The 18,575-nt window shown below is 33.4% G+C and overlaps 1 protein-coding gene across 2 annotated transcripts; it reads left to right on the top strand.

Annotated features, from left to right (window-relative positions):
• Window positions 1-1,958: 1,958 nt before the first annotated feature.
• LOC115222529 (sodium- and chloride-dependent glycine transporter 2) lies at window positions 1,959-18,496 on the top strand. 2 transcript variants are annotated; one of them, XM_029792786.2, is made up of 6 exons: window positions 1,959-2,110; window positions 12,250-12,381; window positions 13,522-13,621; window positions 16,202-16,302; window positions 17,549-17,716; window positions 18,208-18,496. In XM_029792786.2, the coding sequence occupies exons 2-6, from the start codon at window positions 12,256-12,258 to the stop codon at window positions 18,289-18,291; spliced, it is 579 nt and encodes a 192-aa protein (XP_029648646.1). In that variant the 5' UTR covers window positions 1,959-2,110; window positions 12,250-12,255; the 3' UTR covers window positions 18,292-18,496. The 2 variants fall into 2 exon arrangements, with proteins under 2 accessions (XP_029648646.1, XP_029648645.1); XM_029792785.2 differs by lacking the exon at window positions 1,959-2,110 and adding an exon at window positions 3,739-4,318.
• The last annotated feature ends 79 nt before the right edge of the window (window positions 18,497-18,575 follow it).

Here is an 18,575-nt window from a genome sequence, read left to right on the forward strand (position 1 = left end):
AATCTGGACAAGTTTTGCTTTTGCTTACAAACATGTTATAGACAAATGAAACAATAGACACAGAAACAAGACATATGCAAATCTTTATGCAAAATGTAGATAATATTACCTGAACTGATATCCTTTAGGAAATTTTAAACATGAGTAAATCTTTCTGGGACACCTGTATAATATATATATATATATATATATATATTGGGATTTAATCCAATAAGTAGTTACCTCAGAATATATGAATATAACAAAAAGTTTCTAACAATGCTGTGTGTGTGTATGCTTTATGAGTAACCATATGATTTGAATTTGGTTCTTCAGTTTTCTCTTTATTGGTGACATTATTTTGTCTTTGCTCTCCATCTCTCCTTTTCTCTTTATCTCCTTCTGTTTTTCACAACTTTTTTTTTTTTCCCCTATCACTTAATTTTCTTTCCTTGTTAGCATGTATGACAGAAACAACGGAGTGTGCACGTAATGCTTGTGACTTACTTAACCCTTCAGCATTCAGATCATTCACTCGTAAATGTAAAGCTTATCTATTCACATGGTTTTCAATCAATCATTTTTATTATCTTAGTTTTGAGATTTCAATGATGGAATCACTTAGTTTCAGAATGACATTGTAGGGTAGGTGTGAGAGGCCGGATCTGACTGGCATGAGCATAAAACGGGTAGAATAAATGAGCTGGAAATGGGTGGTTTAAATGCTAAAGGGTTAACTTAAGGCTGTGTGCACATGTATGAAAGGAGTTCAATGCTAAAAGTGTGTATATCTATTATATATGCGTGTATGTGTGTATGCTTGTGTGTGTTTCCGTATTATTTTTTTCTTTTGTCAGCATGCATAAAAGAAAGGAGAGTGTGCATGTGTGTGTATGTGTATATGTGTGTGTGTGTGTGTGTTAGTGTCTTACGTAAACATATCTTTGATATTTTAGTTCTTATTCCGTGCACCCACATTTATACATTTTCTCTATTGCCTCTCTCTCATTCTCTCTCTATCTCCCCGTTTGTCTCTCTCTCTCCATCTTTGGCCCTCCTGCCTAACTTCCTACATCCTCCCTCTTTCCTTACTTTTTTGCTAACTTTCATGCAGCTATTGCACATATACACCTGAGGACACACACACACACACACACGCACAAACACACACATGCACGCACACACACACGCACAAACACACACACACAAACACGCACAAACACACACGCACAAACACACACACACACACACACGCACAAACACACACACACACGCACACACACACACGCACAAACACACACACACACGCGCACAAACCACACACACACACACGCACAAACACACACATGCACAAACACACACACACGCACACACACACACGCGCACAAACACACACACACACACACGCACAAACACACACAACGCACGCACACACACACACACAGACGCACAAAACCACCACACACACGCACAAACACACACACACACACGCACAAACACACACATGCACAAACACACACACACGCACACACACACGCGCACAAACACACAACACACACACACGCACAAACACACACATGCACAAACACACACACATACGCGCACACACACACGCACAAACACGCTATTTATTGCATTAGTAAATAAACAGATTCTAAAGCTTCCTTGTCCCTTTCTCTCTCTCTCTCTCTCTCGCGCTTTTTTTTTTTGCCACTTGCATGCTTTTTCTTCGTCTGTCTGTCTGTCACTCACTCACTCTCTCTCTCTCTCTCTCTCTCATCTTTTCTTGCTGCTGCCTACTATGTCTCTCTCTCCTTCCCTTCCCTCCCTCCCTCATTCTCCATTTCTGTCTGTCTCATCTCATTTTGAATTTCTTTTCCTCATCTTCATCATTTTTTGTCCAATTGTTGATATTTTTTTAAATACTTTTATAACAATTTAAAAGAAGAAAAAGTAAAAAAAAAAAAAAAAAATGATATTTTGATATTTAAAAAAAAAAATAATAGTTCTTCGCCGATATCTGCTGGATTTTTTTTTTTTTAAATGCATTAATGTTCTCTTTAATTTCACTTTCTAAAGGACAGTGATGTGGGCTGCAACAGAGAAGGCTGCAAGGCCGGCTGTAAACTAGGTCTTGTTTCCAATTCTTTGTGATACCTGTCAGGGTTAAATATTTACTCCACTTCCTCCAGCAGACAGATTCTCAATAACACACAATAAAAACACAAAGAAAAAGAAAACCAATATCTTATAATAAACAAAACAAAAACAATTTCAGTTTAAAATTCTCTCTCTCTCTCTCTCTCTCTCTCTCTCTCTCTCTCTTTCACTGTGTTTATCAATCAAAGGTGAGCACTAATTATACATATACACATGCATACATACTGTCTCGTTAAAACAATAATTTATATATTATCTTTTAATAAGACAGCATTAGAGTCTAGTGAAGGCTAAGCAGGCTAAAACTTTGACGTCTCTGTCAATTCTATTCTTGTTAAAGAATAATAAATTTGTAGTCTTGCATTGAGCAATCCTTCAGTTAAATATAAAATTGTTTTTATTATAAGTTGATATGGAAACAATTATTAATATCTCCCTTAACATAGATATTCTATTAAAAGCCACAAAACTGTGGTATTTGTCTCAAGACATCTTCTCATATGGATATATAATACTGAAAAACACAGAAGTGTATAAATAACAGATGTAAAGTATTCATTGACATCTATGAAATGAATGAAACCATGATTTCTGAATTTTTGCATGTCATCAGCAGCCATTATCCACCCTATCACTTAGAAGAAATTTATCTCCTACTGATATAGAAAAACTGTGACTAATTAAATGACTGGTGTCACAAATGGTTGACAGACTAGGTTAAAACTTGTTATTAGCAATGGATACAGTGCATTATTTTTCTAAAACAATAGAAGTAAAATTTGTGTAAGCCTGTGCTTAATAATGGATCTTGCTACAGGTGATGCTAAAGAAAAGAAATCTAGACTCAGCAAATTTCACCCCTCAGTTCTGGATACCTTTTCTCTACTACTCATGCACTTGCCTGCTTTTTAGCACCAAATGTGCACATGGGATACTTTCTTTTGATGAATACTACAGTTGTGTAGCTTTTTATAGTATGTCCTTCTTAGCTAAGACATACAAAAGGCTATATGTGCATTTTTGTGCATTTGTGTGTGTGTGTTTAAATATATGGCTGTCTATATATATATATGTATGAATATATAATACATTGTATGCTTTTTTCTTTCGTATTTTGCACCCTTTCAAAGGTGACAATATGAATATATATTTACATATATGTGTGTGTGTGTGCATGTTTATATACATGTAAAGTGTGAAACGTATCCAAAGATTAGGCTCAGCTGTGGCTTTCACACCTCCACACCAGTATCCAGTGTGCTACAACACAAGGCATCAACATGGTAGGCCAGTGTGCAGAATATGAACCAAAGAATAGAAAGGATAATAAATAAGCAGAAAACATTTAAGAAGCCAATACTTTATAGAACATACACGCGTCTCATTTGTATGCCATAATAATTACATAACAGTTTCCACTTCACCTCATCAGTGTATTTATTGCTATTCACTAATGAGGTGAAGGGCAAGACTGCATTATGTTTTGTATTATGTAAGTAATTGCTGTGGCATTTTGATGAAATGCACATATGTTCTATAAAGTATTTAATATCATAGCTGTTTTCTGCTTAACTATTATATATATGTACATATATACTATATATATATATGTATATTCTTACTTTTACAAAACACATGCACAATATTATATACAGTGTTGTTTAAACTCATGACAATACTTTGACTTTATAAGACAAATTTCAAGCTCATCTTATTCAGCACTCTGCTTGTGGTCATACTTCTGTTCTCAGAGCAAATGCCAACATGCATTCAAGCACAGTATCTACATTCATATTCATCAACATGCACTCTGTACAATCATACACAAACTGCTCCATCTTGTATTTCATGAAACAGAAAAACAAATTTGCATAAAGGAAAGTAGCAAAATTAAAATTAACTTAAATTAAATTTTGACAATTTTTAACCCTTTTAACAAAATGTGTTATTCCCTACTCTGTCTGCTGGTGTGAACTTAAAAAAATAAATATCTAGCTTAACCCTTTAGCATTCAGATATTTCTCTGTCAAATGTAATGCTGTATATATTCACATTGTTTTGAATTAATCATGCATTATCTCATAGCTTTGAGATTTTCATGATGTAATTGTTTATTTTTAGAATAACATTGTAGGGTCGGTGTGAGATGCCAGATCTGGCTACTTTCAACATGAAACAGGTAGAATATTTGTGCCAGATATGGCCAGTTTAAATGCTAAAGGGTTAATTGTGAATCATCACCAAATATACATACACTGTATATGTATATATATATGTATATGTATATATATATATATATATATATATTATATATATATATATATATATGTGTGTATATGTATGTATATATATGTATATATATGTATATATCATATATATATATATTTATAAATGCACTCTACATAGATATTGATAATATTGCACACTGTTATGTGTTAAAATGGTTCACATAATCATTATTTTTAAAAAAAACGTCCAGTCAGTCAGATTTTTCCTTTCATTAAGTGAAATTAAGTAAATATGTAAATAGTCAAATAAGGACAAATAAAATGCATAATTTTAAATAGAAATTTTACTTAGGTATGAGAATGTACATTAAATTTTTATTATAATATTTAAATATTAGCACACACACACACATATACATACATACATATACATATATATAGGTAGATAGGTAAAAAGATAGGTAGGTAGGCAGGTAAATCAATCAACAGATAGGAAGGATAGAAGGCAGATAGATATAAGTGTATAAGCACCCACACACACACAGTAGTTTTTATAGTAATTATTCAGCTTTTCTTTTTTTTTTTTTCGGGTTTTCTCTAAATTATTTTCTCTAAAATAAACTTGTAGTTAATTACTATAAGCTAATTATTATAAAATTATCTTTTGCCTTTTACATGTTTCAATCACTGGACTGCAGCCATGAATGGCCACCACCTTGAAAGGTTTAATCAAACAAATTGATCCCAGTACTTACTTTTGAAGCCTGGTATTTAACTTATTGGTCTCCTTTATTGGACAGCAAAGTTACAAGGATGTAAATAAACCAACACTAATGTTCAAGTTGTGTTGGGGGGACAAACACAAACGTAAAGATAACACACATACACACCCACACACATGAATATGTATATCAATTTGATTACACAACTGAAAGAGATTTTAATAGTTTCATGCTATTATGATACTTGAGCAGGGGTCTTTATAAAATATGCCATGTGTCTTAAAGCAAACTTTGGAGCTCTGTTTATGTGTTTATATATAAATATGTGACAAGCTTCATTCAGTTTCTGTCTACCAAATTCACTCACAAATTTTTGTTTGGTCCAAAGTGCCATGCAGGAGGACTGAAACCTTGACCATGTGGTTTAGAAGAAACCTTCTTACCACAGAAATCTTTAGTTAGTCTCCTGATCAAAAATAAAAGTAATAGGTTTTCTAATAAAAATTAATAACATCTGTTTCTGCAAAATTAAGGAAACATAATATAGAATTGATTATAATAATTCATTAATCCCTGCAGTATAATCCATTTATATCTAATCTGAATTGGATATACTGTAAAGGAGCAATAACATATCACACACACACACACACACACACACACACACATAAATGTGTGTGTGTATGTCTCCATTTAGTGTTAACTGTCAGAAGAATGAGTTCTCAATTCCACACTAGATGTTATTTGGGTTAAGTGAGTCTCTTCATGCAATGCTGAGCTTCTCCCAGAGGTGGACAAGATCTTCAGGCAAGTTACGATTGGAAATTGATGAGGTTTACACATTCATATTTAGTTTTCCCTCTTTCTTTTCCTTTTCATTTTCTTTCTGTTACATCTTTTTCCTTTTTTTTTTTCTCTCTTCCCTTTCTCTTCTTTATTCCTTTTCCCTCTTTATCATACTTTCTCCTCATCACAGCACCCTGTGCCAAGAAAACTATGTATAAATGTGCAAACTCCCAACAAGTCCTCAGTCATAACTTGTTTGAAAATCATATGCATCTACAGATGAAACTCAGAGTAACAAAAAACTGATTAGACCAAAGTAAAACATCAAATATATATGTGTGTGTGTGTGTGTGTGTGATTTTGAAAAAAGAAAAATTAACATAATTTATCAACCAATAAGACACGGCCTTCCTCCCTGATGAGACTCAGTGTGCTAACTGTTTCTGTTCTAACACTACAATATGTTTCATCTTTATAGTGTCTGTCTGCATTGTGGGTCCTCTGGTGAGGTGGTTATTAGAACCCTCAATTCCTCTTTCTTTCTTTTTTAGATTTCACTGATATCGTGATATTCTCTATCTTTCATTTTCTTTAATTTTTTTTTTTTTTTTTCTGGTGAGGTTTACTGAAGAAAGCCTTCTCTTCAATTAGTTAATGCTCTATTGAGATCTCAAATGACTAGCAAGTCCAGCTTCGCACAAACTGACCCCACAGGAGACGCCACAAATATTTTCAGGCCCAAATTTTAGGCAAAATATTCGCACTTATTCAGTTAGGTTGAATAACATGAACATTTCAGCTATTTTTCCTAGGCTGATTTTCTGCCAAGATTTGGGCACGATGATAAAAATGTAAATTTAGTGGGTCAAGGGAAGCAATCTCCCAGGAATTGTTGCACTAATTATTTCCCTTGATGCATGTTGGTCAACCGGTGCTAACTTGACAAAATAATGTTACATATATAAATTTACACACTCTCACACACAAATACACGCAGACACACACACGCAAAGCTTTATTCTTTATCAAACAGGAACTCCCTTTGGTGAAATACTAGCCCACCTCACCCTACATTTTACCCCTTTCTTTTATGCAGCCACCCATCTATGAAACATATACTATATATATATATAAGGCGCACATAATGCACGAGCCTTTCTGTGCATGTATTATGCACATCAGTATAGAGGGAGTTGGTTGTGGTTTTTCATTATCATTTAAGTAATAATGTTAATGTAAAAAATGACCAACTTTAATCCTATTCATTTCAAAATCTGTTACACTTTGACTAAAAATTAATGCATGGCAGGAATAATTTAGTTAAGAGTAGCTGTTAAATATATCTAACGTATATTTATAATAAATTTTTAGAATAAATATGTTAATTTACTTTATAACATATTTTTAATGACTAACTTGCAATTATATTTACTAATAAATAATTGCTATCTACATCAGCATTTTAAACAGGCAGCTAAAAAATTTATAAAATTTGTTGAAAATATTTATTTAGTGAAAATTTTTAATATTTTGTGAAAATAGGGAATAATAATCACTAAGTATAACTGTACATTTTCTAATAAAACAAAAATATATATATATATGAGGCATTATCGCTGTGTTGACCAGACTATTAAATGTTGCTATATAACGTCAGTGACAATGTGCTTCTTTGCATTGTTTTAGGTTTCAAATGAGGCTGTCCCTGTAGCAAAGCATTCCCCTTGAACAGAATGGTAGTCCGTCACAGGGTGTCCCATTTGCGGCTGAGTGGACTGGAACAATGTGAAATGAAGTGTTTTGCTCAACAACACAATGCACCACCTGGTTCAGGAATTGAAACCAGAATCTTATGATCATGAGTGCAACACTAAGCCACACAACTTAAGATACACACACACACACACACAAACATATATATGTTTATAATGTGTGTGTATGTCTGTGTGTGTATATATATATATATATATATATATATATATGTATGTATGTGTGTGTGTGTATATATATATGTATATGTATTTATGCATGAATCACTGTATTGACCAGACTATCAGAAGTTGTCTTACACTGCTGGTCACTATGCGCTTCCTCATTTTGTCCATCTTTCTAATGATGCCAACCCACTAGTGAGCAGGCCAGCCAGCATTCCCTATGGTTAGAATGCCAGTCCATTGCAAAGTTACCCATTTACAGTTGCATGGACTTGAATAACATGACATGAGATGTTCTTTTCAAGAACATAATGCTTCAATGGCCTGGGAACTGAAACTACAATCTTGCAATCACAAATGCAACACCCTAACCACTAAGCCAGGCATCTTCACATATTAGGCATTATATTGCAAAAAAAAAGGGATAAAAAAGAAAGAAAGAAAAAAAGAAACCGGAAAATTAAAAAAATATATACAATTTATGTGCAGGAAAATATAAAGCACAAATTTTCACATTCTAAAATATTTCACGGCTGGTTTTCCACTACAGAATATGATTTCACTTATATATATCTTTATATATATATATTTATTATTTTTTTTTAATTTTTAAAAATTATTGTTGAAATGTCTGTTCATTTGATTGGATTTTGGTTTTTGGATTCCTTATTGAGAACTAGTGTGAATTCCATTGTAGTTATTAGATTTTAATTCATTGGTGACTGTGGTTATTGTTGGGGATCAAAATCAAGAAAAAAATATAGTCTTTGGTGTACACCTTGCAGAAATTTAGATAATGTTAAAAAAACAAAACAAATACTATAAATCTAAGTCACAGTAGAGCTGAGAATAATAATGACGAAAATGTGCTTCCACACTCCTCAAACTGTGGAACTCCTGAACCAAAGAACCAAATACCCACAACTAGATGCAGCTTCAAGTCATACATTGGTCTTCATTAGCTGAAATATCTCATCTGTGAGTGCAGTGGGAACAGATGATAGTTGTACTTCAGTAACTGAACTGGTTGTTCCTGGCCATTGACAGTTTGCCTGTCTGTTCCCCCTTTCTATTGACATTTGCCATTAGTTCAATGAGATTCACTTGTTGAAATAGTTTACATCCACCATGCTGTATCTTATGATTTCAATTTACTCAGCTTGGGCCCTAACAAATGCTACAATCAGACCTGGAAATAGAAGTTGTTTAGACATGGTTCCACATTCCTTACAATCATGATAGTCCAGGAGACTGGGGCTCCAATATTAGATGCATTAGTAGCCCTTTTTTTGGATGCCCACTTATGGGTTAAATAACATGTAACTACTCAAGACGGGGTAAGTTGAAATCATGGTGTGACTGAAGTGACCTGTTTCAGCAGATGAATCTCACTGAGTTAATGGTGAATATCAAAAAATATGGAGCAGATGAACAGACAGCAAACTCAATGGCCAAGATTAACTAGTTCGGTTAGTGAAGTACTGCTATCATTTGTAGTCACGGTGTGACCAAAGGAGATATTTTAGCTAGTGAAAGACCAATGTAATTATAGTCCAGGTCAGGCAATCATGCTGCACTGCTTGATCAGTAACATCTAGTGCGAAAAAGTTGTATTGGTCCAGGCAATTTGCCTGACCAGACAATAAAAAAGAAATTTTTTAATAAGGAAAATATTTTTTTATTCTCATATTAATAGAATATAATATTTTCTTTATGTGTTTTGTACTTACATATGTATCTATGTTATGTATAGAATGTAAGTGTATTTATATGCAATCATAAATTTATACATCAGTTTCAATGAACTTGTGTGTAACAGATTTTTGTGAATTCTTGTAATTTGCATGGCTGAATGTTCAGTTAACTGCTATGTAGAAAGAGCAAGCTGTTAGTAGATAGGAGAATGAGATGGTTTGTGAAAGATTTGTAAGAAAACTGTGGGGCCTGTGAGGTGGGATGTCATAGGAAAGGAGAAACAGATTGAATAAATATTTAATCCTTCAGCATTCAGATTTCTCTGTATTCTTAATTATCCATATTGCTTTGAATTAATCAAGCATTTTCTTGATTTCAATGACATGATTGTTCATTTTTAGAATAACATTGTAGGGTTGGTGTGAGAAGGCAGATCTTGCCTTTTTGAAAATAAAACAGAATATTTGGGCTGGATATGGCTAGGTTTAAATGTTAAAGGGTTCAATTAAGATACTAAAGAGACAGAGAGAGAAGGAGAAGGGAGTAGGTTTTGAGAAACAGAGACTGTTATAATATCAGTTACAAAGTAGCTGGAGAGATATGGTTTACTTAGTGATCAGCACTCTGTTCTTTTTGAGTGATGTGACATATAATATACATACATGTACATTAACACAACCAGATGTATCAATACAATCAGAACTGCATATGTTTAGATTGTAATAAAAAATATTTCACAATATTTTCTTTTTATTTCTATTTGCTTATACATCTGAAAATAGCAAAATCATATTTGTTTTGAGAAGAAAAGCTTGGTAGTCAGCAGTCTGTACTTCTGGCTAATTAACTGAAGGATCAATTAAATATGCAAATTGCAATGTGCAACTACTGCATCCTGCTAAACTTTTCAAAACATGTGTAAGCTAAATAAATTGCTGATAATGATCCTTCATTCTTTATCTTGTTTCATCTAAAATATATATATGTATATTAGTGTATGTGTATATATATATACAATCCTGGTAACCTACCCAAAGAAATTTATTCTTAACGAATTGTCTACCTATCTCTGTGACACTAGTTCTCAAGCAGGGAAATAACCAAAGTCTTATCAAAGAAAGTCACTTTTGATTGTTGTTGTTCTTTATTTTAATTTTTTTTAAATATTATGTAATTTACTTTATAAAGCATGAGTAATTTAAGCCTTAGTTTGTTTATTATTATTGCTACTACTACTATTACTACTACTACTACTACTACTACTACTACTACTACTACTACTATTACTACTACTACTATTACTACTACTATTATTATTATTATTATTATTATTATTATTAATGTGGTGTGCTGGCAGTATTGTAAACATACCAGACAGAATTCTTAGTGGCATTTTTTCCTCTGTCTTCACATTCTGAGTTCAAATTCCACTGAGGTTGGCTTTGCTTTTCATCCTTTCAGGGTTGATGAAATAAGTGCCAGTTACACTCTGGGGTCAATATAATCGACTAGCCCTTCGCCACAAAACTTCAGGCCTTGCTTCTATAGCAGAGTCATCGTTGTTGTTGTTATTATTATTATCATTATTATTATTATTATTATTATTATCATTATTATTATTATTATTATTATTATTTATTATTATTATTGAGTGAGAGAGCAGTTCATGCCATCAAGTGACACTGGGGTAAAATATACGAAGCCCAATTACCCATCATGACTACCCGTTCTGATAAGGGTACACCAGGCACATGCATCACAACCATATGTGCGCGACATGGTGATCTCATATCAAGATAACAGCACATGACCTTGCAGGTGGGACCCAGGTTATAGAATTTTCCTTCAGGTTGAGTAGCCCATCCCGCTCAAAAGGTCCCTGAATAAGGGTTGTTTAAGGATGTTGAAAGAACCACCCATGTTTCCTGAGGTGAATTATTCAACCCCAAAGAATCCCTCTGAACACATGGCTATGATGCTCCCCCACTACTTCTGCTCGTGATCAGAGATGCACATATCGTCAGCCACTAAGGGACATGCTCAACTGTTAAGGTCAAACACTGACAAGCAAATCTGTGGTATTGAGCAGAATATTTGCTGTAGCCCATCTTTTATTATTGTTATTATCATTATTATTATTATTATTATTATTATTATCATCATTATTATTATTATTATTATTATTATTATTATTATTGTTATTATTCAAGTGGTGAGCTGTCAGAATTGTAAACATGCTGGACAAAATGCTTAGTAGTGTCTCTTCCAGTTTTACATTCTGAGTTCAAATTCTGCTGAGGTAGACTTTGCCTTTCATCCTTCCGGGGTTGATAAAATAAAGTCCAAGTGTCATACTGGGCTCAACGTAATCAACTAACTCCTTCCCCTAAAATTGATGGCCTTGAGCCAAAACTATTATTATTATTATATCATTATCATCATCATCATCATCATCATTATTATTATTATTATTATTATTATTATTATTATTATCATTATTATTATTATTATTACCATCATTATTATTATTATTATTATTATTATCATCATCATTATTTTCCTGTCATTATGGATTTATTCTGTCAGATCTATTTTTCAGAAATAAATCTTTTTTTTTCTACAATTTATTTATTTTATTATTTCTATTTTTTGTTTTGTTTTTTTTTTTAATAATTGCTATTATTTATTTTATTTATTATTTTCTTCTGCTGTTTTGCTCATACAATTTTAAATGTATTTTATCAGTTTGGGATGTTTGAGACCATGTTGAGTGCCTTTATGGACGAATATCCCGAATATCTCCGAGGGAAGAAAACATTGATTTGTGCCGTTGCTTGTTTTGTGGAACTTCTGCTTGGACTCCCCTGCATCACTCAGGTTGGCATTGGTTTATTTCTTTAGTTCTATGTTGACCAGTCATGGCAGCCAAGCTAAGAGGGACATCCTCGGAGGGTTTAGTCTAACAAATGAACTTCAGTAGTTACTTTTTAACCCAGTACTTATTCTGTCAGTGTTTTTTGGCTGAACTGCTAAGTTATGAAGACATAAACAAATCAACAAATGGTTGTCAAGCAGTGATGGGGGGATAAACACATGCACACACACACACACACACACACACTTATATACACACCACAGGCTTCTTTCAGTTTCCATCTACCAAATCCACTCAGAAGGGTTTGGTTGAGACTATAGTAGAAGATACTGGAACCATGTGGTTGGGAAGCAAACTTCTTATCACAAGACATACAATATATATATTGAGAGATAGAGAAAGAAGCCTGTTATATTATATATATATATTATATATATATATTATATATATGAAAGACTTCTTAGTTTTAGAAGTTCAGTCAGCTTGAGGCTTTAGTAGAAAACACTTTCCCAAGATGCTGTGGAATGGGACTGAGTGCAGGATGATATGGTAGAGAAGCAAACTTGATACCACACAGCCATGCCTGTGAATTATGGTAAGAATACATGTGTCTATGGCTTGGTAGAAATTGCTTCTCCAGTGATGTCTTTCAATTTCCATGTACTCAGATTTATTTTGCAGGTTTTCAAGCGGGTCTTTAGAGTGTCCTTATAAGAGAGCAATGGGTGACCTTAGTGCTTGCTATCAGAGCTATGTTGACCATAGAAGAAGGCTTTAGGTATATGAGTGTCTTCCATGGATAGCACATGGCCAACCCACCTCTTAGCCACTATTGCTCCCAGCTCTACTTTGAGCCAGCAGCACATGCAAGGATCCCAGTTATGGGTTAATAGGTCACTCTCAGACACCCTAATGGGTCCAGTGCATATGAGGCCCTTTAGCTCTCCTCTAAGTGAAGATTACTTTATGCAGATCCTGTGTTCTAATAACTACTGGTTTTGTAACATTTGTTGCACCAGGCCAACACAGATTTGATGTCAGAGTGGGACTGGCTCAGCACAAACAATGCAAACCACTATTATAATATTCTTCTTCATACTAAGTTAATAACTCCTAACAATTTTCTTTTTTATATTTTTCAGGGTGGAATCTATGTATTACAAATCATGGACTGGTATTGTGCAAGTTTCTCTCTGATGTTGATCTCTCTGGCAGAGTGTGTTGTCATTGCATGGATTTATGGTATATATCATATTTTGTGTGTATATATATATATGTACTTATGTGTGTAAAACTACATATATTCACACACATATGCAACACATGCACACACACACATACACATACAAACATCATCCATACTTAACTTAAGTGTGTTGTTTAATGTCAGGAGCTTTTGTTTTGCATGTGGGAAATGTCCCTTTGAAGATGTATAGTGTGAATCAAACTCAATCTATTTCTTAGCTAAATCACCCCAGAAGTGATCTCATGAGTGACAGATACGTATTTTACCTTATTCGGAGCTTATCAATACAGTGCACTCGAGTCACTTCCAAAATGAAATCAAAATCTCTAACCTGAAATATATATACACACATAGTGTATAAAATATTTGCTGATTTACAGTGGTGGAGTTGCATATGTAGAATAGGTTCAGACTGTGCAATAGATGCAGCTCCTTAATATAAACAGTATTATTATTACCTACTTAATGTAAATGTGTTGTTTAAACAGCAGAGGTTGTGTTTTCTTATCCAGGAAAGATACATTACATATATATATAGATATTGGCATTATGTTATGCTTGAAAAGAAGATCCATCAAGCTGAGTGATATCGTAGTCATGGCAGATACTGGTGTCATGCAAATGGCACCAGTGCCAGTGGCATATAAAAACACCCACTACACTCTCAGAGTGGTTGGTGTTAGGAAGAGCATCCAGCCATAGAAAACCATGTCAAATCAGATTGGAGTCTGGTGCAGCCTTCTGGCTTGCCAGCTGTAGTCTAACTGTCCAACCCATGCCAGCATGGACAACAGACACTAAATGATGATGATGATGATATAAGAAAATGAGATGACAAAGAAATAAAACAATTATCTCATGAACTTCATAAAGTTATCATTTTATTCCTTTGTCATTTTCTTATTACTTTTCTGTACTGGACTTACTCTTCATTCTGAAATATAAATATTTTGAGTTCTACACCTGGTTATTAATCTCACAATGCCTAAGCCATATATATATATATATATATATATATATATAATAAGAATTTTTTGCGTAATGAGATAAAAAAAACCCAGGCTGTATAGATATTAGAACATTTATAGACAGAAGGTCTTACAGCTGTTTCCAGGCTATTTATTAATTATATCCCTTCATCAGAGATGGTGTGAGAGGATGGTTAAGTAATAGTTAATTTAGATACAATACAAAATAGAGAGTGAGGTGGAGGAAAGAAAATAGATGCAAGATATGTGGGGATATTGAAGTTGTAGATCCATTTTTTAGGCAGAATGGTATATATGTAATATTCCAATATCCTTTGAGTAAAGTCCGAAAGTCCAACAGGGTTTAAAATAGGTCCTTTAAAATATAGAGTTTATACACAATGTAAGATTCCCTTATGAGTGAGATCCAGCGGTTTTTAAACTTGATCATTCCAAGTAGAGAATTTATATATATATACGTATGTGTGTATGGATGGATGGATGGATGTACATACGTACGTACTGTATGTAATGTAATGTAATGTATGACAAAAATACAGATGGAGAAAATCACGTCTTTAATTGGTGATTCCACCATAATATACCAAAGATCGTTTCTGTCGTGTCATCATATTTAGACAGAAAAATGTATAAAATACCAGTCAAATTAATATACCTGAAAGTATAATACAAATACAGTGTTATCAAGGCAATCTGAAATTAATTAAATTCAAAGTGAGCTAAGAAAATATCTCTAATAGATGAATGCATAGAAAAATAATGTTAAGAAGAAATATAATATTCTAAGAAAACCCACTTTTGTATTTAATTTTTGATGATGTCAGTAGATAACAAAAGAATAAACATTCTATGTCAAGGCAATTAGTTAATCTATTTATCTACCTATGTAATAGTGCTTGTGATTCCCTGTTATTACTTTACACTAATGAACTGTACTTTTTCTTTAACAGCAGTTTTCTAAAGGGCAGATAATTTTGCTCTTACAATTACAAAGGCATTTATACACATGCATTTAGTACATGTTGTTAAAATAATTAGTACTAACCCATCTCTCAGAAGTAGGTATTAGAGTTGGATTATTATCAGTATTGTAATTAATATTAAAACTAGGTTTTAACTGTATTATCAGAATTGAAATTACTTTTATCTAAAGTATGAAAATATAGTTTAGGAGAATTACCATTAGAGTTAATTCCATAATTCACATTACCAGTTCTATAGATGTATTTATAGATATATATGTGTGTATATGTTCAATTCAGTTCAGCATAGTTAGTGCATTTAAGTTTTCAACAATTTCAAAATTACTCATGCTATAGAAGAAAATGATACATTTAAATATTTAAATAAATAATATAGCTTGGAGGAGGCATGATTGTGTGGTTTGGAAGCTTGTCTCCCAACCATATATTTCAAGGTTTAGTCCCACTGCATGGCACCTATAGCCTCTCAGGCTGGCTAAAGCTTTTTGAGTGAATTTAGCAGACAGCAACTGAAAGAAACACTTCTTATTTTAGAATAATAATAGTACTATTTTCTTCATTTGCTATTTTAGCACTGTTTAAATTCCTTTCATTTTAATTCCAGGTGTTGATCGATTCTATAAGGATATTGAACTCATGATTGGTTACCAGCCGTGTCGATGGTGGAAGATATCTTGGTGCTTTATCACACCTGCAGTTATTTTGGTAAATTTACACTTATAAATCATAATCAATTGTAATGTGACATAACCTCAGAAATTATATTTTTAATGACAGAACTTCATTCTTGAAATTTCAAAATATCCATCCATTTGACCACCCAGGCATCTTCTCCACTCACTATTCTTGGAAGAGTTGTTTGTGATAGGACTCCATATGGCCCAAGGTGCCACACAGTGAAACTGAACCCAGAACTATGTAGAATTAATTTAATCGATATGAGGATTTTGATACTAGATATTTTACTGGATTCAGGTATAAAGAGCAAGTAATACTTTCAAAGTTTCATCTCTGAAAATATGTTTTAAACTATTTTATCAAATAATAAAAGAAGAAGAAGCATTTTGCCTGACCAAAGTAGCTTTGCAGTATTTAGTTAAGCCTCTACTTTCTGCAATGATTTGTTGTGCAAATGGAACAAAGTACAAATGTGTGAAGAGAAAAATTGGGCATAAGAAGCATCAGATGTGGTGTTCAGGAGGGAAGACTGCACTGGTAGGGGCATGTGATGCAGATGGATAATGGTGCAGTCTCCATCTCTAATCATCTGTTACACTCTTTTCATGCTCTAACCCACTCACCCACCTTTTCCTCTCCCTCCATCCTGTTCCCTCTCTCTCTCATATTCACCATGCACCTTGACTTCACGTCTCTCTCTCACTTTCCAGGTGGGCAAGTCATCCATTCACCTTTTCCAGCCCCTTTGTCACACTTTCTTATCCCATAATACTACACCACACTCAATTGAGGAATCTGATTTTGTAGGTACTTTCTGACCTTTTAACATATCATGTAAAAAGCACCCTTTGTACATTCTGTGAATTGGTTGGCATTGAGAAGGGTATCCAGCTGTAGAAACAGACACTAGAGCTTGGCACAGCCCTCTGGTTTGTCAGTTCATGTTCAACTTTCCAACGTGTGCCAACGTGGAAAAAGGGGATATTAAATGATAATGATTTTATATGTGTGTGCATGTATGTATACACACTAATTTTTGTCCCTCTATCATACTTTCAAATCCATCTCTCAGTACTATACCCTACTCAAAGTAAGGTCTTGTCTTGCAAGTTCTTGGTGACTCCAGTTCCTGTCAACTTTTCCAGCTCATGCTGGCTAGAAAAAATTATGCTAAATAAAGATTATTTGCTGTTATTTAAAACCATTTTCTATTATGGTGCTAAGTTTACATTCTAAAAAGCTTTTTCTTTTCTTTTCTTTTTTTTTTGTTTAGTTCATTTGGCTTTTCAGTGTTTCTACATTAGGACCAGTGACATACGGTGATATTCAATATCCACCATGGGCCATAAGATTTGGCTGGATTCTTGGATTAGTTTCTTTGGTTCCAATTCCTTTGGTGATGATATATTCCATTTACAGAGCTGAAGGAACATTTATGGAAGTACGTAGTTGTTGCCATCTTTTACTGTTCCATTTTTCTTCTCTCTTTCTTTTACAATCTCTACCTTATTTCATATCTTATCTTCCTAATTTTTTATTCTCTCTCAGGGTTAATATATCTACTTAGAAAGAATTCACATTTGCCTCATAAGCCAAACAACACACAAAGAAATCTACAGAATGAAGCAAACCTCAACCAAACTAAAAGCTAAAAGAACAGAAAACACAAACACACACACACACCCAAACATACACACACACAAATACACATATCCAAAAACGCACACGCACACACACACACACTAAGTGACTATAATATCTTTGATTCAATTGATTGAAATATCTCTGCTCAATTACTACAAAATTAATGACTTATATTTCATTATAATATATCAATAATTAATTTATTCTCAGTTTAGGATTTTTCTTTCTAATGTTTCAATGTTATTCAACTTTTTCTCTTTTTTTTTTCCCCTTTTTTTTAACTTACAGAGAGTAAAATCGCTGATTAAGCCAGCTCCAAACTGGGGCCCAGTCCTACCAGAAAACCGCAAGCTTTATTTGGCTTCACTCTAAATTTTAAAATGAAAAGTATGTATACAACAAAATGGAGAGGAAAAAAAAACATAAAGCATAAAAATGTTTCTAAATGAGGAATAAAAGGAAGAAAAAAGAAACGAAAAAGAACAGAACACACAATTGGAATCTCAATCTGATTGAACCATGAGATCTGTTAAAATGGAAGAAGTCAGAGCGACTCCTAATCCAAATTGAGAAAAGATACAAAGAAATCTATAAATAGAACAAGAGAATAAATGAAGTAAATAACTGAAATTACCTAAATATAGATATGATGTATA

This window comes from Octopus sinensis, linkage group LG20, assembly GCF_006345805.1.
Source record: "Octopus sinensis linkage group LG20, ASM634580v1, whole genome shotgun sequence".
NCBI classification, from domain to species: Eukaryota; Metazoa; Mollusca; class Cephalopoda; order Octopoda; family Octopodidae; genus Octopus; species Octopus sinensis.